This window comes from Pezoporus occidentalis, unplaced genomic scaffold (genome assembly GCF_034315485.1).
Source record: "Pezoporus occidentalis ecotype Australia unplaced genomic scaffold, CSIRO_AGI_Poc_V1 ctg32, whole genome shotgun sequence".
NCBI classification, from domain to species: Eukaryota; Metazoa; Chordata; class Aves; order Psittaciformes; family Psittacidae; genus Pezoporus; species Pezoporus occidentalis.
Window position 1 is genome coordinate 478,733 of NW_026915158.1, and position 24,641 is coordinate 503,373.

Genomic DNA, 24,641 nt, shown 5'->3' on the forward strand with positions numbered 1-24,641 from the left:
GAGGAAATTTGAAACTGTTTAGAAGCGCTACCTAACTCTTCCTATCTCTTAAAATACTTTAGCATCTGCGATTTACTTGCAACTGTTCAATTTTTCTGCAGTTTAAACATATACAAACAAATCAGAAAGGTATCAGTGTGCCTGATAAAAGTAAAAATTGTAGGATATGCTCATCTGTTTGGATTAGAAAAAAATCACAGTCAGAAACAGCTACAACAAAATTATTGTATCTTCATCTGATTTTCCTTCAAGATGCTGACAAAAATGGGGACTGGTTTGTTTCATTTTTTCCCCTAGAATACTGTCATAGAAAAACTACTTTTTTCACCATCTCTATTGTCTACGAGTCTTTTATCACTTGCTTTCTCCATTAGTGATGCATGTGATTTCTCTGGCAGGCATCTTCAAGAAAACTATTTCACCTTTTCAGAGAGAGATACAATTAAACTGTTCATATATAGTGCCTTTCATGTAGAATGTCCCCAAGCAACTTGTGGCTCATTAAAAAAAGCAATCTAAAAAGCCAAATAAGATAAAACACAGAACCAAATATGTCTTAATTTGCCCTTAAGAAAACAGAACTGGTTAGATGCTTATTGTGCTAACTAGAGGAGAGAGATTTTCATGTACTACAATAGTCATCCACAATCTGTATCTAGGAAACACCACCAGAATACCAGCTATTCTAGACCTTGATTCTGAAATTACTATACAGAGAAGTCACTGAAATGTAGCATATTAGACTGGCTGCAAATGTTAAATGTCAACAAATTTGACTCACGTTAGAAGGATCAAATTAAACATGGCAGCCAGTGTCTTTCGAATTCATGTAGTACCACAGCAGAGGATTTGAAGAAATGTGATACAGTAGGTCTAAAATGATGTAGTAATCCTAATGGCAGCATTTGTCCAAAATAATGCCTATGAAGTGTTTCATTTTATAATCCATGAAGTTCTGAATTACTGTAATCCAAACACGGCTTTAGACTTTTCATTTTAATCAGACTCTAAAGTTTCTAAGACACTAAATCCCTTATATTTGATTTAAAACAATAACTATTTTTTTGACCAATCAGTGTCTTCTTGCTTTATTCCCAATTTATTTTCTCCAGGTCATTGACAACAGCTGTCACTAGCAATAAACAGGAACACAAGTAGGTCAATAAAAGTGTATTGTGATTGGCAGAGTGCTATATACACGTACATTGCAATATAAAATTAAATATAGATTAAAAAGGCAGGCAAAATTCTACTTCCGCTTGTTTGCCATTGTTTACTGCCTGCTCTAAATACACTTCGAGGTACCCAGCATGCCACATGTACAAGTGACATCAATGCTGTTTCCAGTATTAATTTGTAACAAGAATTCCTGGATTTTAGGCCATTTCTGACTCATGAGGAGAACATTTTCAAGGCTACATAATAATGCTTCAAGCCAAATTCAGTGCTGATGTAGTTTCACTGAGTGATAGAATTCCCAATAACTGCATTTAGGAGCAAAGTCTCTTGTCCTTGAGGTGACAAGCACAGACATGCTATGAGTGCCCAAGGGCACAGTCCCACACCCTCTTCAAAATACTGCGTGTGTGGTATAAAGGAAGAGCAGAGTGTACCCAGCTTCCCAGTTTTCCTCATGGCTAAACCAGAACATGATCCTCAGATTATTTTCTCACTTGCATTGTGTTTCAAACTTGGGGTGTGGGTTTTCTTCATTTAAATTTATCTTCCTTTTTTTTCTGGCCTTACATGAGCAAAATAATGTATCTTTTTCAGCTTTTATTTTTTTAATTCATATTTTGTTGATTTTTTTTTTTTTTTCATTCTTATGGATTTAGAGGCTACACACACACACCAGCTTTACATTGCCCATGGGAAATATCCTGATGTGAGATAGAATTTCTGGTTTGTTTGTCAACAGGAAACGACATACCTGGAAAATATTTAACCTGTAAATGTGTTATGCATAGAGCTCATAAAGATAACTTCTTAGCATATCTCTTTTATTTGGCTTGAGCCCAAAGTCTCTCATTTTCAGTCTTCCTCATTCTGCCTCAGAGTGGAAAGGAAAAAGTGCTCTTGGGTTGTGCCTCCCATACAACATCTGGAAGTCATCTCACTTTGCATTGTTCAAAATCCATCAAGGTTTCCTAGTCTTCCGAAATATTTGGAGAGACTTTTCTAGTGCTGAGCACATCCTCAGGAGCAGAGATAAGGAAAAGAGCTTGGCTCTTCTTTGTTCTGATCAGCAATCTAAAAAATCACTGGTCAGGTAGACCAACAACAACTACACTGTTTCTCACAAATTCATGTGCTTTGTTTGGACTGCTCCCAGATTATTGGCATTGGGGGGTTTCAAGACTTCATCTGACCATCCCATTCTTTCTCTCCTTCCCTTCTTACTTGTGGCACTAATTTTTTTCATGTGTACGCTGCCCATAAGAAAATAACATTAGACTATGAGCAGATACTGCCTCCCATTATTAGATAATTAAGCTGCCTGTTCTCTGCAAGACCATCTACCCCCTTTCTTTTTTAGGGACATTTTATAAGAGCATGGTATGGTGGGAAATAGGTGCTTAATCAGATGTAGCAGGAGATTCTCACAGGGCAAAGGATTTATAACCACTAGTCCCTGTGGACAGAACTGTGGACCTCATTTCAACATATAAGCTACATCCATGCCTCTTCGATCTTCCTAAGGGTAAGTGGTCCGGGACTGCTTATGTTATAGGATGAAGCTGTCCTCACTCCCCACGACAAAGAACACTGCCTGTCTCCTGAGAATAGTCCCTGGCATGTACTATCCCCCAGCTGTACCCAGGCATTGTCTGGGACTGAGCTCAAAACTATGCCAGGGAGATTTGCAATTAAACAGCATGGATGATCAAACTACAGAGCTGGTATCCTTGCCCTGCTTATTTCACTTGCACAGACAGCCAAGTAATGGTTTTGTTGACAGGCTCAGATCTGAAATAGCCTCTGATAATTTTGCCACTCAGGAAAGAGGATTTGTTTGCATCAGTTGATTTTGATGTGCCTTTTCCTTACTACACAGCTTGACTGGAAAATATCTTTAGTCCACAATGAATCATAACAGTGAGCAGGACAAGGGTCTTATAATCAGACTCAGCAAACCCTCCCCCAGGGCCCAACAGCAGAGAGGACAGTCTCTCCCAGTCTTTCCTCACCTGTGCAACTGGTGAGCAATGAGCAGATTCCTACAGCAGGTGATGACTATCCTCCAAGCACTACAGCTCTTTGACTAGTCTAGGTCTCATCCTGAATATGAGGAAGTCTCATCTAAACCCCCATGGTGTTTACCATTCTACCATACCTCTGGTTCTCGACAGAGCTTATTTTGCTCAATTTTGGTGTCAAACATTGATTTCTCCTCAAAGAGCTGAAAGTCCATTCCAGTGTAATTCAGGGTTTGTCTGCTTGTTCTGGATCACAGAGCAGTTTTTGCACCACCCTTGATGCCAGGATTCACAGCTGTGGTGCATAAGAGATATTCTAATGACTGCAGCTTAATTCCTAAATCAGTTTTGCTGTCTTTGTGGCAGTGGAAGATAAGTTTACATGTATTTGAAGAAAGTGCTTCAAGTCTATTTTCCACAATAAAATTACCCAGAAGTGCCTCGTTTGGACTAGAAGGCTCACTGTAATGGCCTTAGGGGCAAAGGCTGTGATCCCCCAAGGAAACCTGGAACCTTGGCTGATCATTCCTTCAACACATAATTTTCATCTTCAGTGATAATGAATCACACTAGCAAATGCAGGTCTATGATGACTTAACACACATGAGGAATATGAATTTCCAAAACCCTTATCAAATGCTTTCCTCATCTTCTAGTGCCTGATTGTGATTTCTTTCAAATCCTATGATTACTAAAGTTTCTTAGACAGGCATTGAAGGACAGGAGTCCTGAATAGAATCTTTTGTTTCAGGATCGCCATCTCCTTTCAGTGGAAATACCCCGTTCATTGACTTAGGTTTCACATGTACTCTCACTCAACAGTTTCACCCACACCTTGGCTTCTCACTCATCGGAGCTGGGAACATCAGAGCTGGCTGCCATGTAGTCCCTCTCCCAGACAGATATTTCTGCCTTTTGTTTTCAGCTGCCTCTTGAGAATTCAAGGTGTAGTTCCATGGTATTTTAAAACAATATAGATTTGGGCTGCTGTGGTCCTGCCATCTCTCCCTAGGTCTGACTGTGAAGACTTTTACCCAACCTTCAACTAAGATTAGTTGATTTCAGAATATCTCTTTAACTTGCATTGAAAGAGACACAACTAATTTATCTACTAGGATGTAATGTTTTCTCCCTCACCTTTTAATACAGAAGCTCAAGCCCCTATTGTTAACACTTCTTTCATTCCTATCTCTTTACTTGTACACTTTGCCCTTGCATGTTTCAGCCTAGATATTGATTTCACATGGTTATCTTTTAAGTCATGAATCTGGGCCCTGCCCAGGAATTTGTAGTAGACTTTGACTCTTTCTCATGGTCTTTTGTATTTTCACTGTATTGACATGGTTAGTCTGCAGGATTTTGCATTTTTGCCAACATAGGAATCCCCACTTATTTTATCCTTCTCCATTTCATTTAAATTAGGTGGCAGGCTTTAATTTTGCTGCTATTTTTTGCAACAGTAACTACCTGTCTAGGTATCTGTACTATTCATCTATTCATCTAATCTAAGCTATTGACCTTGTTATACTAAGCCCTGCAAGATAATAGTTGCGTAGTTGTGTGATTGAGTAAATTTTTCTTACATTTGGCCAGACTCCCATCAGATCCTTTGTTCCTGTCTTTCTGAAATGCCTATAGCACTATCATTTAAATGGACCACAAATATTCTTTCTGCCCTCTCCACTTGTATGCTCCTCTGCTGAACTTCCCAGACCTGCTTGGGTGTGCCATAGTGAGCATGAAAGTCTGGGTACTGGGTACCCACCTTGTACAGGAGGCCATGATATATCAGGGCAGAACACTATTTTGTATAGCAAAACCTGCTCAGCTCTATCCTTCACCCCCAAGATGACCACCCTTATCTGTAACCCAACGTGGCAGACCTGCTCCTGACACTTGTCCTAGTATGAAAGAGCAAATAGACAGGGCTCTATACACCTACCTTTCACTTTACATGGTTATCTTGCTCTTATAGGATTTTCTTACAGGGCCTACTGGCACAGCTTCAAAACTAGGTATGTGCTAACCATGGCTATGACAGTTTCTTCTGATTTCCCCTTACCTCCAATAAGATTTTGAAGTTGCTCATTTTGCTGTTCTATTCCTTTCCAGCACACCCATTTTTTAGGGTCTAGATTACTAAAGTTGTGAAGCTGGTCCTATATTTAGAATTATGATTTAAGCTGCTTTTATTACATGCAATTGTTGTACACTGAGGAAGTACTAGTTTGGTTTTTTATAACACTTCAGCTTCATTATCTCTGAAGGGTATTAAAATATGCACTTGGCTACATTTATGATGTTTAATTGAACTTTTATTAGTTTTTTTTAATGTATCCTCATAAAGCACCATACCACAGTAAGAAATAATGTATAAGTGGTAGATTATGTAAATGAAGCAGAAAATGCTGTAGTTTAGTATTTAGTTCATATAAAATATAAAAATTAGATGAAAAATGTGGTTTTGAATGCACTTATAACTAAAATCGTATATTGGAATCTAAGCTACACCATACTCTGTAAATACCAGCGGTTGCTTTGAGTTCCAAGATTATGTTGCAGTAGATGCTGATAAATTACTGTATGAAGTAAGGCTTTTATTGATTCACTTTGATTCTCTTCCCCTTCTTTTATTGCATGAGTTTACATTTTTGCAATTATCTGCTAAACTGGAGTAAATTAAATTCAGAGAAGGTAACAAAAGACAAAGGTGGCAGAGATATACTGTAATGGCATAGAGCTAAATAGGATGAGAGAAACACATACAAGCGTTTCACCTGGGTAATGGTAACACCACTCTTAGGAGCTCAACAGCCTGGAAATTCTGAAAGGCTGCTTCTGGAAGGGGAGTAATTACGATGCCCACAGCTATCTCACCTCATGCTGGGATCCTGCACAACATAATAAGCAATGGCAATGCTGTCTTTCCTGCTGGTTTTCTACAACCTCCCAGAGAAAGTGGTGGCAAGGCGAGGGAGAGAAATTCTAGACAGTAATGGATTGTTTGATAAATTTCATCCTGGATGCAGGCACAGCCATGCTACTGAGGCTGCCCTTGTCAAAGTCATAAACGGTTTGAATGCTGCTGCTGAAAAGGAAGCCTGGCCTTGTTTGTACTATCAGATCTAGCCACGGGGGGGTTATTCTGTAAAAGGCTGTATTCTGTTTAGTGCCTAGGTGACTGGCTAGCGTTGACTGAGAATGCGTTGAAATGGTTCCAGCGGTACTTGATTGCTTTCCCCAATCAACATAGTAGGGTAAATTCTCTTCGAGAGCAGCCAGTTTCACACAATGACACTTGATCCCAGGGAGAATTCACCAGCAACCTGACTTAGTTGGCACTGAAGCTTTGCGCTCTTTCTCTTGCCTTTCAGAGAGATATATGAGATGCATTAGAGCAGTGTATTAGAACTCCTTTTTGGCTTTGTTGAAGAGGACTGTATTTCTAAAAGTACCAACAATCAGATATTCAGAAGCAAAAGACTTTCTTGTGCAGTCTTGATTATTAATAGAGATAAAACACTTGTTTGTACCTGTTAATTTGAAGACAGAATTCTTTTTAGGGTTTGTTTTTTTTTTTTTGTTTAAAGAGGCCTGAATTCTGTTTGTAAATCTGGAGTGAGAGTGCTGACATCAATGGACACATACAGCTGTAAATAACTTAAGGGGGAAATCTGACTCAACTGTCTGAAAACCAGAAGTCACTGAATAACTTTCCACAGGACTTTGGTTTGCATTCATGACCAGTAAGCCTAATAAAGAGAATCCAGTGCTGCTTCTGCTACTCACATACACTCAGGTTCAACCAGTAGTCTGGTACCATTTTAATCCTGTAGAATTTTTCTTTGTTCTCTTGCTTCTCAGGCTGTAGTGAGGCTGTGATCTGCAAAGTGTTTTCAAACCTTAGACCAAAGACCTGAAAAGGGGTTTAGCCACAGATCTTTCTGTATCTTGTCAGTGGGAAAACGGATTTGCTTCTTCCCAAGATGCCTCTCATCATAACATTTCATATCTGAAATTAGCATCCAATGACATTACCTGCAAATTCTTCAGTCTGAGATGCTCACCAATGTAACTGAAAAGGGCAAGTTGCAGAGGAAATTTGGATGAACCTTCACATTTGTAAGATATGGGTTCTTAGTCGCTACAACTTAAGGGTATGTAAAATCAAATTATAATTAACAATCTTTTGTGATCTTCACAGATAGAAAATGTGCAGTATGCAAAAGAGCTATCCTGAGTAATTTATTTATGCATCAGCTTTCTCATGTGTCTTCCTTTGTCCATGAGCTGAGGTAACCTGCTAGCTTCAAGGAGACTATAGAAGGGGGAGGGTAGTGTCTGTTGGTTTTTTTTACTTCATGACATAATTTAAATTAGTATACTGGATTTAAGGAGACAAATCATGTGCAAGTGCAGTGGAAACCTAAACAAAACTGAATTTGAAACCTTTCTTCCTTATTAAAAAATCAGAAAACAATAAAATCCAAGCACATCCTTATTTTCTTACTAAAACAATATAAGGAATATATGCAAAGTACATAACATACATTAAATCTATAGGACATTTCAGCTTTCCATTTTCACCCAACATGCACATTAGAAATCTGAATAGGAAATTTATTAGCATGTAGTGATAAATTGAAGAATAGTATTTCACAGATGGCATAAAGAGATCAGAATTTGATTTGGTATGCTTATTAGCACCATTGAACAAGCTCTGTTTAAGAAACTAGAAGAAAACATACCCTATCCATTTTTTCCCAATGAATCTTAATTTCTGTTAGGCATCTCCTGACTTGTAAATCAATCTTGTATTTTTCCTATGGAAATACTTAAAACATTCACATTGAGAATACATATGCTTTGCTTTAAAATGACCTTTTAATAGCTTCTTTTTTATATTTGGCTTCCTAAAAAAAAAACAGTTGGACTTAGTACAAACTGACGACTTCAGGTTTTGCACATTGTATTATGGTTAACCACTGCATGGCAGGGCCCTCAAAGCAGGCTTCTTGGTTCAGTAATGTGCATACCTCTTGCTAATACCCTCATTGCTAATCATATCTTGGAAGAATATATCCTGTTACAAGTTGAAAACAATTTCACAATTAACTTATAAATAAGTAGACCATAATTACATTGTGTTATCTCACTTTGTTTTTACAGCCTCATACCATGCTTCAAACAAGCAAATTAGATGTACAGTGCTGGGTGATATATGGGAGAGAATGTTGCAAAGGACAGATTTTAATGACCTGAGTTTGAAAGGATCATGTAAAGCCCCATCACTTAGATCATTTCAGACAGAGATAAGAACACTGTTTTCTTTATTTCCTCTGCTTTGTTTTGCTTTTTGGCACTTTATAGTAAACCATCTTGCCCACGTCATTGTACGAGACAGACAGGACTTAAAAATTTCATAAGAGTTCTTTCAACAGTTCTGAAAACAGCCATTTTTCTATGCCAAGCTAACACTGTTTCAATGTCTAATATTTCATAATTGACCAAGACCAAATCCAGATGGTTCATGTTATTAAGATAACATCAGCATCTTGCTGGGCACAGGAAGTATTTGCAGCTGCAGTAGGTTATGAGATAGTGGGACACAAAACTGTCTTCAGCCCCCTTTCTGACCTACTGGGTAAACTGGGGAGAAAATCCACTCTGAGGGAGAACAACATTTTAAAGAATGTTGGAGCAAAGGAACTGTCGTTCAAAATTAGCCAGACTTTGAATTTTATTTCCATCTAGTGATACTTAGCTTTCCATCTCTTCAAAATAAGGTTGACTAACCTTCTGTGATGCAGTTAAATGTCCTTGAAATTGTGTGATATAAGTAGAAGGAAACAGACTAAGTAAACACTGCCAAATATTCATAGTAGCTGTTATGGTGCTGTGTTTTGGGCTTGTGACCAAACCAGTGTTGATAACAGAGGGATGTTTTAGTTATTGCTGAGCAGTGCTTACACAGAGCCAAGGCCTTTTCTGGTCCTCATGCCATACTACCAGCAAGTAGGCTGGAGGTGCACAAGAAGCTGGGAGGGAACAGAGCTAGGACAGCTGGCCCCAACTGACCCAAGGGATATTCTATAAAATATGGTATCATGCACAGCATATAAAAGCTGGGGAAAGGAGAAAAGAGGGGTGTTTGGAGTGATGGCATTTATCTTCCTAAGTCATTGTTAAGCGTGATGGAGCCCTGCTGTCCTGGAGACAGCTGAACACCTGCCTGCCCATGGAAAGCAGTGAATGAATTCCTTGTTCTACTTTGCTTTACTTATTAGTTTGTCCCATGAGTTTTCTCATTTTTACTCTTCTGATTCTCTCCTCCATCCTAGTGGAAGGAAGTGAGCAAGCATTTGTGTGGGGTTGAGCCGACAGCCAGGGTTAACCTACAGCAAATTGCTGAGTGGCAGTAATACCACATAATTCACCACACCAAGCGCTTAAAAACATGAATGGTAAAAGCATCAGAATTCATACTCAGACTACTCAGGAATCTCTCTTTTTCATTAGATGAGGGCAAAGGAATGACACTAACTAATACTAAGAAAACTTTTGCAAGGCAAAACTTCCTTGTCTGAGAGAGATGAGGATACGGCAGTAAGCACAGTATAAGCTGAGAAGAAACAGGACATGTGATTCTGTGTTTTAGCCGAGTAGAGAAAGAAGGTTGCCACCTCCTGTATATATGGGTCTGGAAGAATGTGTAGGGTCAGGAAAGGTGAAGACTTTTATAATAGGCAACAGCTGAAGGTGCAAGGTTATGGCCTGACAAATGGCAAATGGCTATTTTCCACAGTGACTGGGAAAAGTGCAATAGGGAAAGCTTGTGGAGGAGATGAAGAAATTTGCTTCAGCCAGGAGGAGCTCACTGAGATGGTGACCAGACATTGCCAAGGAGACATCCATTTGTGTTTTCAGTTTGGATGAAAGTGGATAGGTCTGGATCAGGGTCGGACTTGTGAATTTCAGCACAGAGACAGCAGTTGAATTTGCACCTTGGAATCAGTAGGTCAGTTAGGCAGTAGGTAGGTTAAGGAAGGGGTGGAGATCTGTTTGAGGAGAAATCAGTGGAGACCTTGGCACAAGCAACACCAGTGGAATTGCAGCAGACGGCCCAGCACCAAGCTGGAAATGAACTCCAGGCAGCAAAAGTAAACAGCACTCTCAGCGTGCTTACAGATTAAGACGGAGGAGGGCGAGATGGTAGTTCTGAAGGCAAGAGGGTTCGATGTGTGTTTTCAGAGTGGAGAGATTAAACACACACTTGTTTTGAGAGGAGGGAGAAACAAAGGCAAATAACAGTGTACAGAGAGGAGTGGAAAACGAGGTAAGCAAGCACCAGGGGATGGAATAACTTGTTCCGCTTAATACTTGTATCCGTTTTACAGATCAAAACTGCACTAATTTCGGAAGCAGTTTATATAATCCATAAAAATGCATTTTATTAGCTTTTTTTTTGCTTTGAATCACTGACTTCTAAAGAATGAGAACAGCCATAAATGCTATTGTCTCCACAGGCAGCAATTTGGAAACAGAAGATGCAAGGTTATATGATAAGTGTATTTTCTTCATAAAAAAATGTTTGAAAATCAGGTTTAAAATAAGGGGGAAATAACTTTAAAATATTCTGCACTTCAGAAAATAATAAAATGTCTTCTTATTTTCCTCTGGTAGGCCACGCAATGCAGATTACTTTATGCAGGAAGCTAAACGGAAGAAGCATAAAGCAGATGCAATGGTGAGAACATTTTCTTTCCAGTTATGTTGCTCCAAATTATTTTTGTAATGCAGTTTCTTCATCAGTGCAGTATTGCTGGGGTAATTATAAAATCTATTATAAGGATGGCTAGGCTTGTTAAATTAAGAAATGTTTATATAATCAAATGTTCATAGCCCAATAAACTATGACTTAACAAATAATGACTTACTGAGATAAAGGCCTGGATAAATAAAACTTCCCATTTATTCCTTTGCTTTAATTAGTAACTGTAGCAATGGAGGCTGCGTAAGGGATACACATACCTGTTTCCCCAGTTTAAATAGCTGGCTAGGTGCTATAATTGTATCTCCAAATTTGGTCTGGTGGCTGAGGTATTTTTGCTTCTTTTAAAGAGGTTTGGCACTTGGGTGTCAAAAGAATCCTGGTTACATGGCAGACATTTCCCAACATAATCAGAAGTACACAAGGGATCTGTATAACCCTAGAGGAACACCTTGCACACAAAGGACTGTTGCAACAGATTCTTGGCCCTGGCTTTGACCTGTCTAAAATTGTAGCTGGTAGGAAAAGGGGGAATCCGAGATTATATGGAGCACTAAAGAGATGCTTCTCTTTTGAAACAAATGGAGAAGGACGTTTTACAAGGGCATGTGATAGGACAAGGGGGAATGGCTTTAAAGTGAAAGAGGAGAGATTTAGATCAGATATAAGGAAGAAATTATTCACTATGAGGGTGGTGAGACCCTGGCACAGAGTGCCCAGAGAAATTGTGGCTGCCCCGTCCCTGTCAGTGTTCAAGGCCAGGCTGGCCGGGGCTTTGAGCAACCTGGTCTAGTGGAAAGTGTCCCTGCCCATGGCAGGGGGGTTGGAACTACATGATCTTTAAGGTTCTTTCCAACCCAAATCCTTCTGTGATTCTATGACAAAGGGATGCAACAAAATACACAGTGCTCCAGGACAGCTCCCTTTGCCATCTCTCAGCTTTCTCCCAGGCTACGTTTGTCCAGTGCTAGAAATAAGTTAGCAAAGCCTTAAAAACATTCAGCCTCTGGGATGGCAGATGCAATATATGGAGTGGGACCCTGCATTGATATGGCTATCATCTTCCAGGTGGGGGCAGATTTGCTGACAGACACTTTGTTGTCACAGCAGCAGGAAAAAAGTAGCTCAGAACCTCTGCTTCTTCACCTCTTTTCCTCAGCTGTGCAGAATGTAAAAAGGCCAAGGCAGCAGAAGCAAGCCCTTAATTTAGGACACTAAGTTTTACACTCTACCTGAGTTTATTAGCGCAAATTTCCATGGTTTATTCAGTTCCATATTACTCTAAAGTGAGTCTTAAATCAGAAAATATTGTGGAGAAGTACAAATGGTGCATTTTAGTGTGTTGCTTTAAACAGAATGGAAAAGATCACTTAATATGCAAAGGAAATTCTTAGCCTGAAGAGGAATGTTTTTATGGTAGACTCCCAGAAACAGGAGGTGCAAGCATTATTCTCTACTCTGCTACAATTTTCCTGCATAAAAGTGTCTTAGGCACAGTTTAAATAGTCTCACATCAGTATTAGGTGATTGAAATACCCTTCACACTCAGCTTCTCTACACAGTGGACCAGCACCTTACTCACCATGTGAATCTCCCTTTTCAGGTACTTCCTTTCACTCCTTGACTCTGTAGGGATCCTGGAGGAAATGCCATATTGTCAATGTGCCTCCAGGCACTTTGAATCACTTTGCTGGGTCTGATACTTCCTACTTTGGCACTGCAGTACCTAACATAGGCACTTAGAGTGCACAGCCTGAAAATTACTCTAAGCCTCTCTGCTCCTTAGTTCCCCGTCTGTGAAATTGGGATAATAGCACTTCCACCCGCACAAGAGCGTCAGGGAGAGAAATATAATAAAAAGTTTGTGAAGTTCTCCAGTATGATCGCAATGGGAGTCATATAAGAACCTAAAATAGATTGAAGCCAGTGTGCCATTCCGAAGTTGCTATTTAAAATCTTTATCCCTTGGAAAAGAATAAGGTCCATTAACCTTTCACTGTGTGCATCAGATTTCAACCAAATGCATCCAGTCCATTAATGGGCTTTATGTACCGCAGGAGTTCTGACTGAAGGAAAAAGAAAGCAGGACAGAGGTATTAGTATGATTCATCTCTATCCACATAAAAAATGAAATTCTGAGAGCAGATTAAGTGGTATGTAAGTGTACACATATGAACATTATGTGCACATTTACATACACACCGTCATTGAGGACGTATATGCATGTACATCCATACAAGTATGCAAATACACACAAACTGAGTTAAAGTAGTAATGAAAATAAAGAAATGGGGCAGAATGGCATAAATAAAGAAGGAGGAAAATAAAGAAATGGGCAGGATGACATAAATAAAGAAGGAGGATGGCATAAGAAGCTGCAGGAGCAAAGCAGTCCCTGAAAGAGCAGGAGGATTTAGAAAGGAAAATCCTGAAAGAGGAGAGTGTGGTCAAGCAGGGCTGACAATGGTAGGGATAAAAAAGACATGAGAACAGAGATAAGCCTTTGAGTAAGAGTTAGTAGTATTTAAGTATTTAATTCTCGTTCTCTTAGTTCAAGATAATCACCTTTCTTTGCTCACTGATGATGAAAATCTACATTTTCAAAGATATGTGAAATGCTTTTTAATGAAAGCTGAAACAAAAAGCCTGAGGATGGAATTTCCAGCACTGGAAAAGCCTTGACAAACATCTTCAGGAATGTCCTAGGCAGAGTTGATCCTTTGTTAGGTGCAAGAGTGTGGGCATAATAACATCTTGTAGCCTTTTCTAGTTCTACTTTCTGTATCTTATGATTTTCACTGATGCATACCGTGTGATGGATTTTAAGTTTCTCATAGGAAAATTTGTGAACCTGAAGATGTACCAACTTGTGTCAAGTTTACAATTCATGTTGTGAAAATGCCATCAAATGTAACCATATCTTGATGATTACACTATTTCTCTGTGTCCTTGTTTTTTCCCTCTAGGTGGAAAAGTTTGGAAAGGCACTGAATTATGCAGAAGCAGCACTATCATTTATTGAGTGTGGAAATGCAATGGAACAAGGCCCAATGGAATCTAAATCCCCTTATACAATGTATTCAGAAACAGTTGAACTCATCAGGTAGGAAGGGAGGAGGTTACTCTGTGCAAACGTGCTCATCTACATTATCACATACTTCCTTAGATACAGGAAGAGGGGAGAAGTGAGGTCCTCCCAAGTGGGATGTAATGTATATGTATTATCTGTGATTGATACTAAATCAGGAAAGCGTGTATAGTGAAAACCAAAACAAAATACATCTAAATGAACGCCAAAGCTTTTGATATTACTTAGGTTGCAAATTATTTCAAAAGCTTCATGATGCAAGTTTTGCTACTCAAAAGGGAAAAATAATAACACATAACACCAAAACATTGCCATGGAGTGGTAGTTTGCAAAATGTTGCAATGTATTTAAGACTGCAGTTGAAAGATTACCTGAACAGTGATAGGAAATTGGACACTCAAGGTCCATTTGGTGCATATGCTCCTATTGTAGCCAGTGGAGTCCCAAAAGCTGTCCAGCTCACACTAAAGCTGCCCCTACACTTAGTCACCTTCATGACTCTCCAAACAGGACAGTAGAATTGAGTCCCACCCACGGTTCCTATGAAGAAAATTTGTCTCCTAAGTCTATTTCTCCATTATAGCTGGTACTAAATAGTCATTATTGACAGTGTCGGTAGAAAAAACAAAGGTCAAAATCATCCCAGCAGCTGAGTGACCGTCTCCACAAGAGAACAAACTCAGCCACAGTAGCAGAGAAAGCGGCACTGTCAGGCCAGCTTTCTGACTGGAAGGTTATTTAACAAAATCAAATTTTTTTTTTTTTCAGTAAGAGAATAGCACACCCCATCTCTGCAATTCTTTCCTTTTTATTTTCAGAAGGCAGAAAGCTCTTTCTTTCTCTGCCCCGTCTTTTCTCATGATAGTAAATATATGGTCCTAACTCTGGAAACTAATTTTGTTTGCAGATCCATAGCTTTCAATAATGTGTGTAGCTGTGGTTGTGTTGTAGTGTGATTTTCTGTTGATGTTACTTGCTGCAGCTCAGAAAAAATAAGTGCTTTGCTAGGTATGCCTGTTGAAACAAGATGTTCATACCAACTCTTTGCAAAGATATTGAAAGTAAAGATAAGAAAAAACACAAGCAGCTAATTGTGGGGGACAGGTATTTTTCTGGAAGCGAGCCCAGAAGTACTGTGTGTTGTCCTAACCTTGTCCATTGTTCAGGTATTCAGCTGGAAGCTGAGATTTCCAGAAACTGATTTGTGATTGCATGGCACATACACTCTTGAAACAGCAGTGCTACCTCTGTGGGTGTTTAATATTTATAGAATTTGAATGTAATGTCATATGAGCAAAAATAGCTCTGAGCCACATGTTCTCCTCTGCTGTGCTCTGCTTGGAGGAGCAAATCTGGTAGACATGCTCAGAACTGGCAGGGTGAGGGCAGCACCAGCTTCAAGGCAGGCTGTCTGCATTCAAACGTTGTGAAAACCTTTCTGCATGAACTCTGTGTAACTGGGTCTCCACAGCAGAAGAGGTTATTTTGGTAGGACAGCATCATCTCACCATCTAGGCTCCACTCTGCACTGATGGGTGTTCAAGGGAGTTACTGCTGTTTAAAGAGCAGAGGGAGGCAAAATATCTCTGAAACATGAGCAGAAAAAGCACATGCGTGTCTAGTAACTTGAGCAAATATGTACACGGGAGCAGATTAAATGACATTGGGCAGTTTAGCTCTCTGATCAGTAATATAAAGCTGTCTCAGTTAACTCACATTGGCTTTTTTCCTTTTGTTTAAGGTATGCAGTAAGACTAAAAACCCACTCAGGCTCCAACGCCACGCCAGAAGACAAACAGCTGGCGGCATTATGGTTAGTAAATCAAGATTTCCTCAAAAGACTTCTTTTCTGCAGTGAGCCGGTTCTTGAAAATCTCTGATTTTCATGCTGGACACAGCCAGATAGGATTATGTTGTTTATTGAAATTAAGAGAATACTTTCTGCTCCGGGAATGTCCAGCCCTTGTATCACACTGTATCAAGTCTGTATGCTGTCTCTGTAAATAAGCAATTCATACTTATTGACTGTGACAGGTCAGCTATGGTATGTCAGCATAATTAACTTTTAAATGCCTGATGGTTTGTTGTTTTTATGAGTGATGTATTTTTGTACCAATAGCTCAGTCATTTCTTTTGTGACTGACATTTTAGGCTCAATAATCATAAATTATGTTTATATTATATGAAGGGAGATACAGTGATGGTGTTAATTAAGCCTTTTGGATTACCCTCTAAATTGAGATTTCTAGATATATAAGCACGCACCTTAGATGCTATAGGATGGTTGCTGATTGCTAGTAAAATACTAAAATGTTATTAAAATCAAATTTTAATTTAATATCTATGTGGTTAATACATAAAATACCTATTACATGGTTACTGATTCTCAGTAAGTGGACATTTACAATCAGCAAGTGTGTTTTTAACATCTATTAACCATCTGTTAAAAACCCAAATCAAGTGCATCTTTAGCCTCCATAAATAAGGGCTCCTAATTAATCGTTTGTATTTGAAAGAATAAAATATTCAGAGATGCATTTATTCTTTAAATGCCCTTTCTTTGTCACTGGTTTGCTGTGCTGTTGGGAGGAGCACAGAACGCGCTAATGGCAATTGCTTTAAAGACACTTAGGTGGGAAAATTACTAAAGAATGGTAAAAAATAAAATAAAGCGGTATTACAAAGGGCTGCTGAGAGCTGCCGGAGTGCCTCGGTATGTGCAGAGCCACATCCAAATTCACGGAGCCGCTGCATCTGTTTCAGCAGAAAGGTCAGCGAGGGGGAAAGCAGACGGTGCCTTCGCTGGGCGATGAATAGCAATCTTAACTCACCGTCTGCCAAGCAGCAGATGAGCTGACACCATTTGCATATGCGCTGTACCTGTGAAGGTGACAGAGTGAGAGTTATGGTGGCGGCTGCGAGGCCACCGCATCCACTGGCAGCTCCCAGGCTGCCAAGCAGCTCCGCTTCTCCTGGGGAGAGACTGCCCTCCAGCGGCCAAAGGCAGAAATTCACCTTCTGCTGACAGCAGGAGGCTTGGAAAAACCCTGCCTGGGACTTTTTCCATGAGCGATTTTGCTAATTCGATGGGTTCGCTGAGGTTTGGGCAGCTCCTGGGCACGGGAAGGTGGATTTTTCTCTGAGCTTCCAAACTCAAGGCACCTTCTGGTGCTTCAGGTTAACTCCAAGACTAAATACAACTTTCAAAATAAGTCCTCCACTGCCAAAGGAAAACCAAAACGTGTCAGATATTTGCTGCGAAAGCTGTGTTACTGCGGGGCAATCCCACACCCATCGATCAAAAAGCTTGCTGGGAAGAGGCGGTGGTGATTCTTGATTCAGAAAATAAACCAGTACACCTAAAGCCAATAGCAAAGAAAAGAGTTTGTGTGTCCTGAATGCTGATTATCAGTTATAGTGATGTATAATTATAGTTAATAGCTATTACTCTCATTTAATTACATAGCTTTAAAGGTGTGTGGCACTCTGCAGACTAACGAGGTGCACAGGGGCAGGATAGTTCCAGTACAGCACATAGAGTTTTTCAGCCCACTGCTGCTTTCCTCTGAGGAACAAATCCAGCAGGTGGCCTAGGAATAGCTTCCAGGCTCCAACACAGTCTCCATTACGGTTTCCCACAGAGGAGCTTGGCCAGTGAAATCTGGGCAGGTCTGAGGTTTCCCTGTTTCCCAGCTATCTCCAGCTGCTGGAAGAGACTGTGGGTGTACACATAATACACCTGTTATAACTCTAGTTCATTATACAAGCTCCAGGCTATTGTGATAAACTCCCAGGAGAAGATACCCAAAAAGGCTGCCTTTGCACTTACAAAAAAGAATCTTTTAAAAATGCATATGTTGGGTTCTAGGCCTTAATGACCTTTTGACGGGAGAGGCCTCTGGTCAAGTGTGCAGACTTAAGAGTCAAGGCCTGGGAACCCAAACCTGCAAATCCTTCTGAGAACAGTTAGTTTAGTACCTTACTAGTAGCCTTTGTCAATGTGATCTGCCCTAGCTGTAATACCTAGCCTTGCTCCTGAATCCATGGCAAAGTGTGAAGTACTGTAAACAAATGGTGATAAAATTCATAAGCAAAGAGCTTTCAGCATTCCACTCCGCGTTAGGTTGAGACTTTAAGATAATTAATTGGGGTTTCTGTTCAAGGGGCATGCTTTAACTTCTGCTCTCCCTTTTGTTTTAGTTACCGCTGCCTGGCCCTTCTGTACTGGAGGATGTTCCGACTCAAGAAAGACCATGCAGTCAAGTATTCGAAAGCGCTTATTGAGTATTTCAAGGTATATTCTTTCTGGCATGTTTTTAAATCAGTGTGCCATTATAGAAAATATGGCATCTTACTTCAACAGTGTGCTGGGCTTAGTTCTTCCCCTGTGAAGTCAGTGGAGTTTTACCATAGACTCCCACTGCAATGCCTGATGTCTCTTCAGTTCTGTTGTCTTCACAAGGGCCCCTCATTGCAAAATACACACTGTGTCCCTTCATAAGGATGAGAGATTCATTGTACTAACAAACGGGTATTTTCAGATTATTCTTGGCCAATTGTCTAGTGCCATCCAGCTCCGTTATGATTAGGTTTACAGGTTTTCCAAGAATCCCCTCCGGTATTACACTTCTCACTAGACCTGTGAGTTGAAGACTTCGATCTAGATCAGTCCTCAGCTGCAGGGCTTCCACTTAGCAGAACTGATAGGTAAGAGAGTGCAGTGGGACATGCTCTTACTCGTGGAACTGACAAATGGCCCACATGACTTCAGTGGGAGTTGCACGAAAGCATCAGAGGGCAGCCAAACCACCTGCCATGTACTTGACATGACACTGCTTGCTTCACCTGCTACTGCTTGCATTTTCTACTCTGCCATGTACAAACCCTGGTTATTTTCAGTAAGACAAGAAGTCACTTGAAATATTTTAACACATTGTATTTGGCAGGCAACTTTTCCCTGGAAAGTATCTCAAGAACAAAAGCTTTCAGGTAGAGTTCACCTAGCAGCCAGTCCATCCAGCACTTGATCTACAAACCTTTATCTCTCTAAATAATAAAAAAATAGTAATATGAACATGCAAGTGCTTTAAGGCAAATTGTTTTGGGGGACCTTCTGTGCAGCCATTTGTCTTTGAACAAAGGGATTATCTCTTGGGGTTTTATTACAGAGAGAGGTACCTTGAAATGAAAAGCATCCATCCTTTGACATTTTGTTAATAAAAAAATTTCAAATACAAGCACAAATGCTCATGAGCAGATTCTGAACACATGAAGACAGTGAAAGAAATTGACAGATCTGTTATTGTGAAACTGAAATTGAAGTCACTGTAATTGCTTCTAAAAATTTAGCAATATATAATTCAACAAGTTATGTTTCTCTAACAATGCCTTGATTTCAGGGGGAAGAAATATGTGCCTATTACAGTACTTTATTCTTCTTCACCAGTTCAAAGAATACCTGGATTAAGAACAGAATGGTCAGGCTCTCAACCATGTAAAATGTCTCATACTAGCAGACAGACAAACTGTTTCACAGCAAACACAAAATGGACTTACACTTTGCTGCAGCCAAGATGAGCTTGTTTTTTTTGCAGAACTCATGCTGATATAATGATAGTGCAGTTTCACATTAGAAAGTATTCTCACCTTTGAAAGTAAAAATGGGGAAAAAAATCCATTTGCTCTAATTTTCAGTGGAAAACAAGCCAATTCTCCACTCATTTCGTATTTGGTATCTAAAAGCTTTCTAAACCAAGTGATGTGAAATGCTGACTGCATTAAGAACTTCCACATATATTATCAATCAAAGAAAGATTTTAAGCCTTGTCACACACATTTGCAGGGAAAATTATACACAGTTCTCTTTTAGAAAAGGAAAAAATATTATTTAAATCTCCTTTTAAGTATTTTCTTTCCATTATTAAAAAAAATAATTGATAATGCAGCAGAGAATTAAGAAGAAGCCACAGATGTTCTGGGGCCAGACATATTAGAGAGCATAAAGAAACCAAGAGAAGGGAAAGCAATAGGCAAAGTGGGGTAAGAGATGGCCCCTTACAACATTACACTCTTTAGAATCCTTACCCCAGCCTTCTGGTGCAGAACTGAGAGGAAGCTGGAGCAATGTACCTAAAACATGAGAAAAAAGGTGTGGTAAGTTGTACAGGAAGGCAGAGGCTGATTTACATTTACAGCTGAAGTACCCTTGACTCCACTTCGAGTTTTGTATTATTGGGCTTCCAACTCTGGAAATAAATAACATATACTTGGTTTCCATTACACTAGAAAGACAAAGGCCGGTAGTTTTTCTGTAAGAGGAGCAAATCCTCAGATTCCCAGGTTGGTTCTATTTAGGATGGCAAATGAGAACTTTTCCTTTTCACACCTTAACCCCCTTCCTGCCAAAAAAATAAAATTTAAAAAAAAAAAAAAAATAAAAAAAGGAAAACCCATTGAAGGAAGAACCCATGTGGGACATGGGACACTTATTTTTCATACCAGTTGCCTGGGATGGAGAAGGCCCAGGTTAAAATGCAGGAAGAATGCCAGGGCACACACAGCACTGATGTGATCCCTGCTAAAATGCAGCCAATGCCAGTGTGCACATGAACAGTGTAGGAACACAAGCAGCAGTTCAGAGGACACATCAAAACTGAGAAAACAAACTTTTAGAAGAGGTGCTAAGGAGATGTGTGGAGCTTACTGCAGAACAGGTTAAGAGAGGGTGTGATCATTGTGTACAGGGAAACAGAGCTGATAATACCAGGCAATGTGCAGTTTGCTGGCATTGGATCAACAAAATCCAAAAGCTAGCACTGAAGGTAAGAAAATTCAATCCTAAAACCCTGAAACAGAATCTGTTTTTCTAACTGTGAGGCCTATGAAACATCAGAGCAGGACACAGGAGGGAAAGAAAGATTAATAGTGTCTTAGGATTTCTATATGACTAGCTATCCTTTTCAAAAAGAATAAAATAGAATAAATTCTAAATGTCATTTAGCTTCTCGTAAAAGTTCCACGATTGGTGGGAAAGGCAAATTGCAGACTGAGTGTCCTGAGGGATTACTCCTGGCCTTGAAATCTGTGAAGCTCTGAAGCCCCTGGTTTATCATTTTTCCTTAGTAAGCCATAGATGGGACACAAGAGTTTTTGTAGTGCTGTTAATCCTTGTAGCTCCTGCAGCTTGCAACACCTGCAGTCTTGCATTTAAACAAATATCAAGTTCTCAAAGTGCAGAACTTCACTTCATCTCCCGTGGCTGTCAAGAAGGAAAGCAAGCACACAATTATCTGCATGTATGGTTTCAGGGGAGAGTGTGAGGAGGTCACTTTCCTCTGCAGAAACAGAGACTGGCCATTCCTGAATATGAGGCTATGGATGGAATGGACTAGAAAAGTTTTGTTTCTTAGACTTCTATTTTCTACATCCTTCTTTCTCACAGGCCCAGGATTAAATCGGTCACTGCATTTGGGAGAGGAGAAGAGTTTTCCCACAGGTCAAATGGGCAGGAACCTGCCAGAAAATTCCCACCAGCTCCTGCACACTAACTACTAAAATAATTTCCATTATCGCAGACACCTGAATTTCTGCTCTGTAAATGTAGTGCTTATACAAGGTAGTCTCTCCCCAGGCAATGACGTTCTTTAGCCTAAGCACACTGTACCAGTGAGAGTCTTAATGACTGCAAATACACAAGAGATTACACTAAATCTAATGTCCCCTTTGGGGGGTTTGTTGGGAACTTTCTTCAGCTAGAAAAAACAGCAGTGTACAAAGTCTCTCTGACACTGTGAATGCTGCTGTATTCAGACAAAGAGGAACAGCTCCAAGAGGAGCAATCGTGAGAGAGATTCTTGAGCCTGGTGGTTAAAACACCCACCTGAGATGAAGAAGTCTCAGATTCACATCCCTGTGGTCAGCCAGGCAGTCCTGCACAGTCTTGCAGGTCCTAGGGGAATGACATTTGTCTTTGAGGACAGGAGAGTAGGAGGAAATCCTTCTGGCTTTCTCTATCACAAGAAATTCCAGCCTAAACCTCAAAAAAAGTCCTAGCAGCACTTTCTTCTGAACTCCCAGGATTTCTGTGAAAAGTTTTCATTTCAACTAACATGTTTTCTTCATCAGTCCCCATGCCAGGGTGTTTAATAGACTGTGATCTGAGTCAGTGCTGTAGCACTGCTTCATCATAACACCAAACCAGGCTGAGCTGGTTTATTGCATCGTGAGACTTAAATACTTGTACTTGCACAATTTTTTCTTTCATTTCTTTACTTTTATACTGTTTAATGTAATTCATTTCATAGTCTTATATAAACTATCTACCTTCTGAATTACTTTTTCCTTTACAGAATTCATCAAAAGCTGCCCAGAACCCATCTCCTTGGGGTGCCAGTGGAAAGTAAGTCGCACAGAAACATACATTAGATTGGCAGTCAGAAATAATATTTTCTTACCTGCAGTATGTTCTGATATTCTCACGGTTTTAATCCCAACACCTTTTAAGTAACTGTATTAATGTCTGTTTCCAGGAGCACAGGAACACCATCACCCATGTCCCCTAGCCCTTCTCCAGTCAGCTCTGTAGGATCCCAGGGGAGCACAGGGGCCCCTTCCCCATCTCCTATCGTCAGCATACCACAGCGTATTCATCAGATGGCTGCCAACCATGTCAGCATCACCAACAGCATCCTGCACAGCTATGACTACTGGGAGATGGCTGACAACCTGGCCAAGGAAAACAGAGGTGAGTGAGTCAAGGCAATGGACTATTCTAGAAGACTGTCACATGATTTTGATCAGGAAAGTAATTATTTTGATAGGAATCCTGTCTGCAAAGTAAGACTGCAGAGGTGACTTTTTTCTTCAGTCTGCTCATAGTTTGATCAAAACATCCCCAAAAGGCAATTTTGATAGCTGTCTCACTATCCCACTAGGTTGTTTTTTTCTTTATTTGGCTGGTCAGGACTGGTGACAGACAGGTCACAGACATAGCTGTGGGTAGCATTCACTGCCATCTGTGTCACTCTGGAGAGAGAGGTTTGTGGCAGGCAAAGCAGCTTCCTTCCTCCCAAAGTTGTGGAGCTGGATGGCATGTGTTTAGCCACTCCATGTCAAAAAGTAGGAACATACTTCCCTTCTGCAGAAGGAGTGAGCAGCCCCTAACCCTCCCCCCATCCAAGCAGACACAGATGGGAACGAGGCACCTCGTTCTCTCTTAAGAGTAAACTTCTCTCAGCTGAACTGCTTTCCATGAGCAAATGCCTCAACATCTGACTTGATGGCAAAGTATTGCTTGGTTTTCAGGCTAAATTGTGTATTTAAGGCCAGGATTCAAATGAAGACCCCTAAATGTAGGTGTGTATATATGAGTTGGGGCAAGTGGGCTAATCTCTCATTGCAGTTGATGGAGCTTTGTTCAATACAGTCAGCAGAGTTCAGAGGGCTGCCCAATTCACCCTGAAAGGGAGACTGGACTACAATTCAGTTTTTAACCATAGCTGCCAAATGCCATTATCTGAGGTATCCTTACCTACACTCCCACTGCTGAAGTCTCCTGTGTAAGATTTGCCTGTTCGGGTTGTTATCAACTGCCTGGGAGCATCTCAAAGTAGGCAACTGAATTAAGCCCCTAGTGGCTAGTTAGCCAATTTATTCTTTAGGCTGGGCTGACCATGTTGCACAGGCCTCTATTACTCTGATATGGTAGCTTAAATATCTAGCATATGTATAGACAGACTTTTGTGTGTAGACTTTTTGATTTAGCTGTCCCTAATCTCCAAATAAATCTTGCCCAGCATCTGTTTGCTTTATCAAGACTCAGTGGAAATTAATGAAAAGCAAAGCTGAAGAATTCACTGCTTGGCTCTTTAAAAAGAAAATTGTTGTGCATCAGCCTGTAACATCATGAACCATAGGGCTTTAAAATTAATCTTGCTAGCACTAAACTTTCATTCCTATGAAATGTTCAGCTTGGCTCAATTTGCAAGAGAATAAAATCTATTAAAGGGTGACAAGTAGTAAATGCAGTTTCACTCTTCTGATGCTGAATCTTTTTTTCCCCTGTAGATTTTTTTAACGACTTGGATGCATTGATGGGACCTATCACCTTGCACAGCAGTATGGAGCATTTAGTTCAGTACACTCAACAAGGACTTCACTGGGTGCGGAATAGTGCTCACTTGTCATAATGACTGTGTGCCATTCACATGGACAGTATACCTTTCATGGATAATTCAGTTATTCTGGACACTGTGCTACAGATACAGTCAACCACAGCATTGATCCAAACAAAGGTGACTCTTTCTTCAATACTGAGTAAAATTTTTCTGGGTGTAGACATGTATGTGTACATATGTACAATATATGATGTCACTTCAGAATGAATTGTTCTGTATTGCTCTCCAAACACTTTCATACACTAGAAATACTAGAAAGAACTGATCTTAATGCACAAAGCATACCCTTTCTATTCTTGTATTGAAAAACTCAGATGCCAAAATCTCATGGGTTGATTAAACCAAGTGCAATAAGCACAGATCCCTATTCAGGAAAGCTGTCAATAGATTCCTAACTTTAAGCTTGCACT

At 40.1% G+C, this 24,641-nt stretch overlaps 1 protein-coding gene and 1 long non-coding RNA gene across 5 annotated transcripts in view; one reads left to right on the forward strand and one right to left on the reverse strand.

Annotated features, from left to right (window-relative positions):
• AFF3 (ALF transcription elongation factor 3) overlaps positions 1-24,390 on the forward strand; it is a 321,011-nt gene extending 296,621 nt beyond the window's left edge. For 3 of the 4 annotated variants that reach the window (XM_062628534.1, XM_062628535.1, XM_062628536.1), the window contains 7 exons: positions 10,881-10,944; positions 13,935-14,071; positions 15,798-15,869; positions 18,257-18,350; positions 22,405-22,454; positions 22,585-22,799; positions 24,122-24,390. In XM_062628534.1, the coding sequence (XP_062484518.1) occupies positions 10,881-10,944; positions 13,935-14,071; positions 15,798-15,869; positions 18,257-18,350; positions 22,405-22,454; positions 22,585-22,799; positions 24,122-24,243 (754 nt within the window). In that variant the 3' untranslated portion in view covers positions 24,244-24,390. The other variant, XM_062628538.1, reaches the window with a different exon arrangement.
• Positions 16,714-20,381, reverse strand: LOC134168632 (uncharacterized). The gene is made up of 2 exons (XR_009966618.1): positions 20,141-20,381; positions 16,714-16,936 (listed from the first exon to the last, which is right to left on the reverse strand). It is a non-coding gene; the product is annotated as an uncharacterized LOC134168632 (long non-coding RNA).
• Positions 24,391-24,641: the final 251 nt, after the last annotated feature.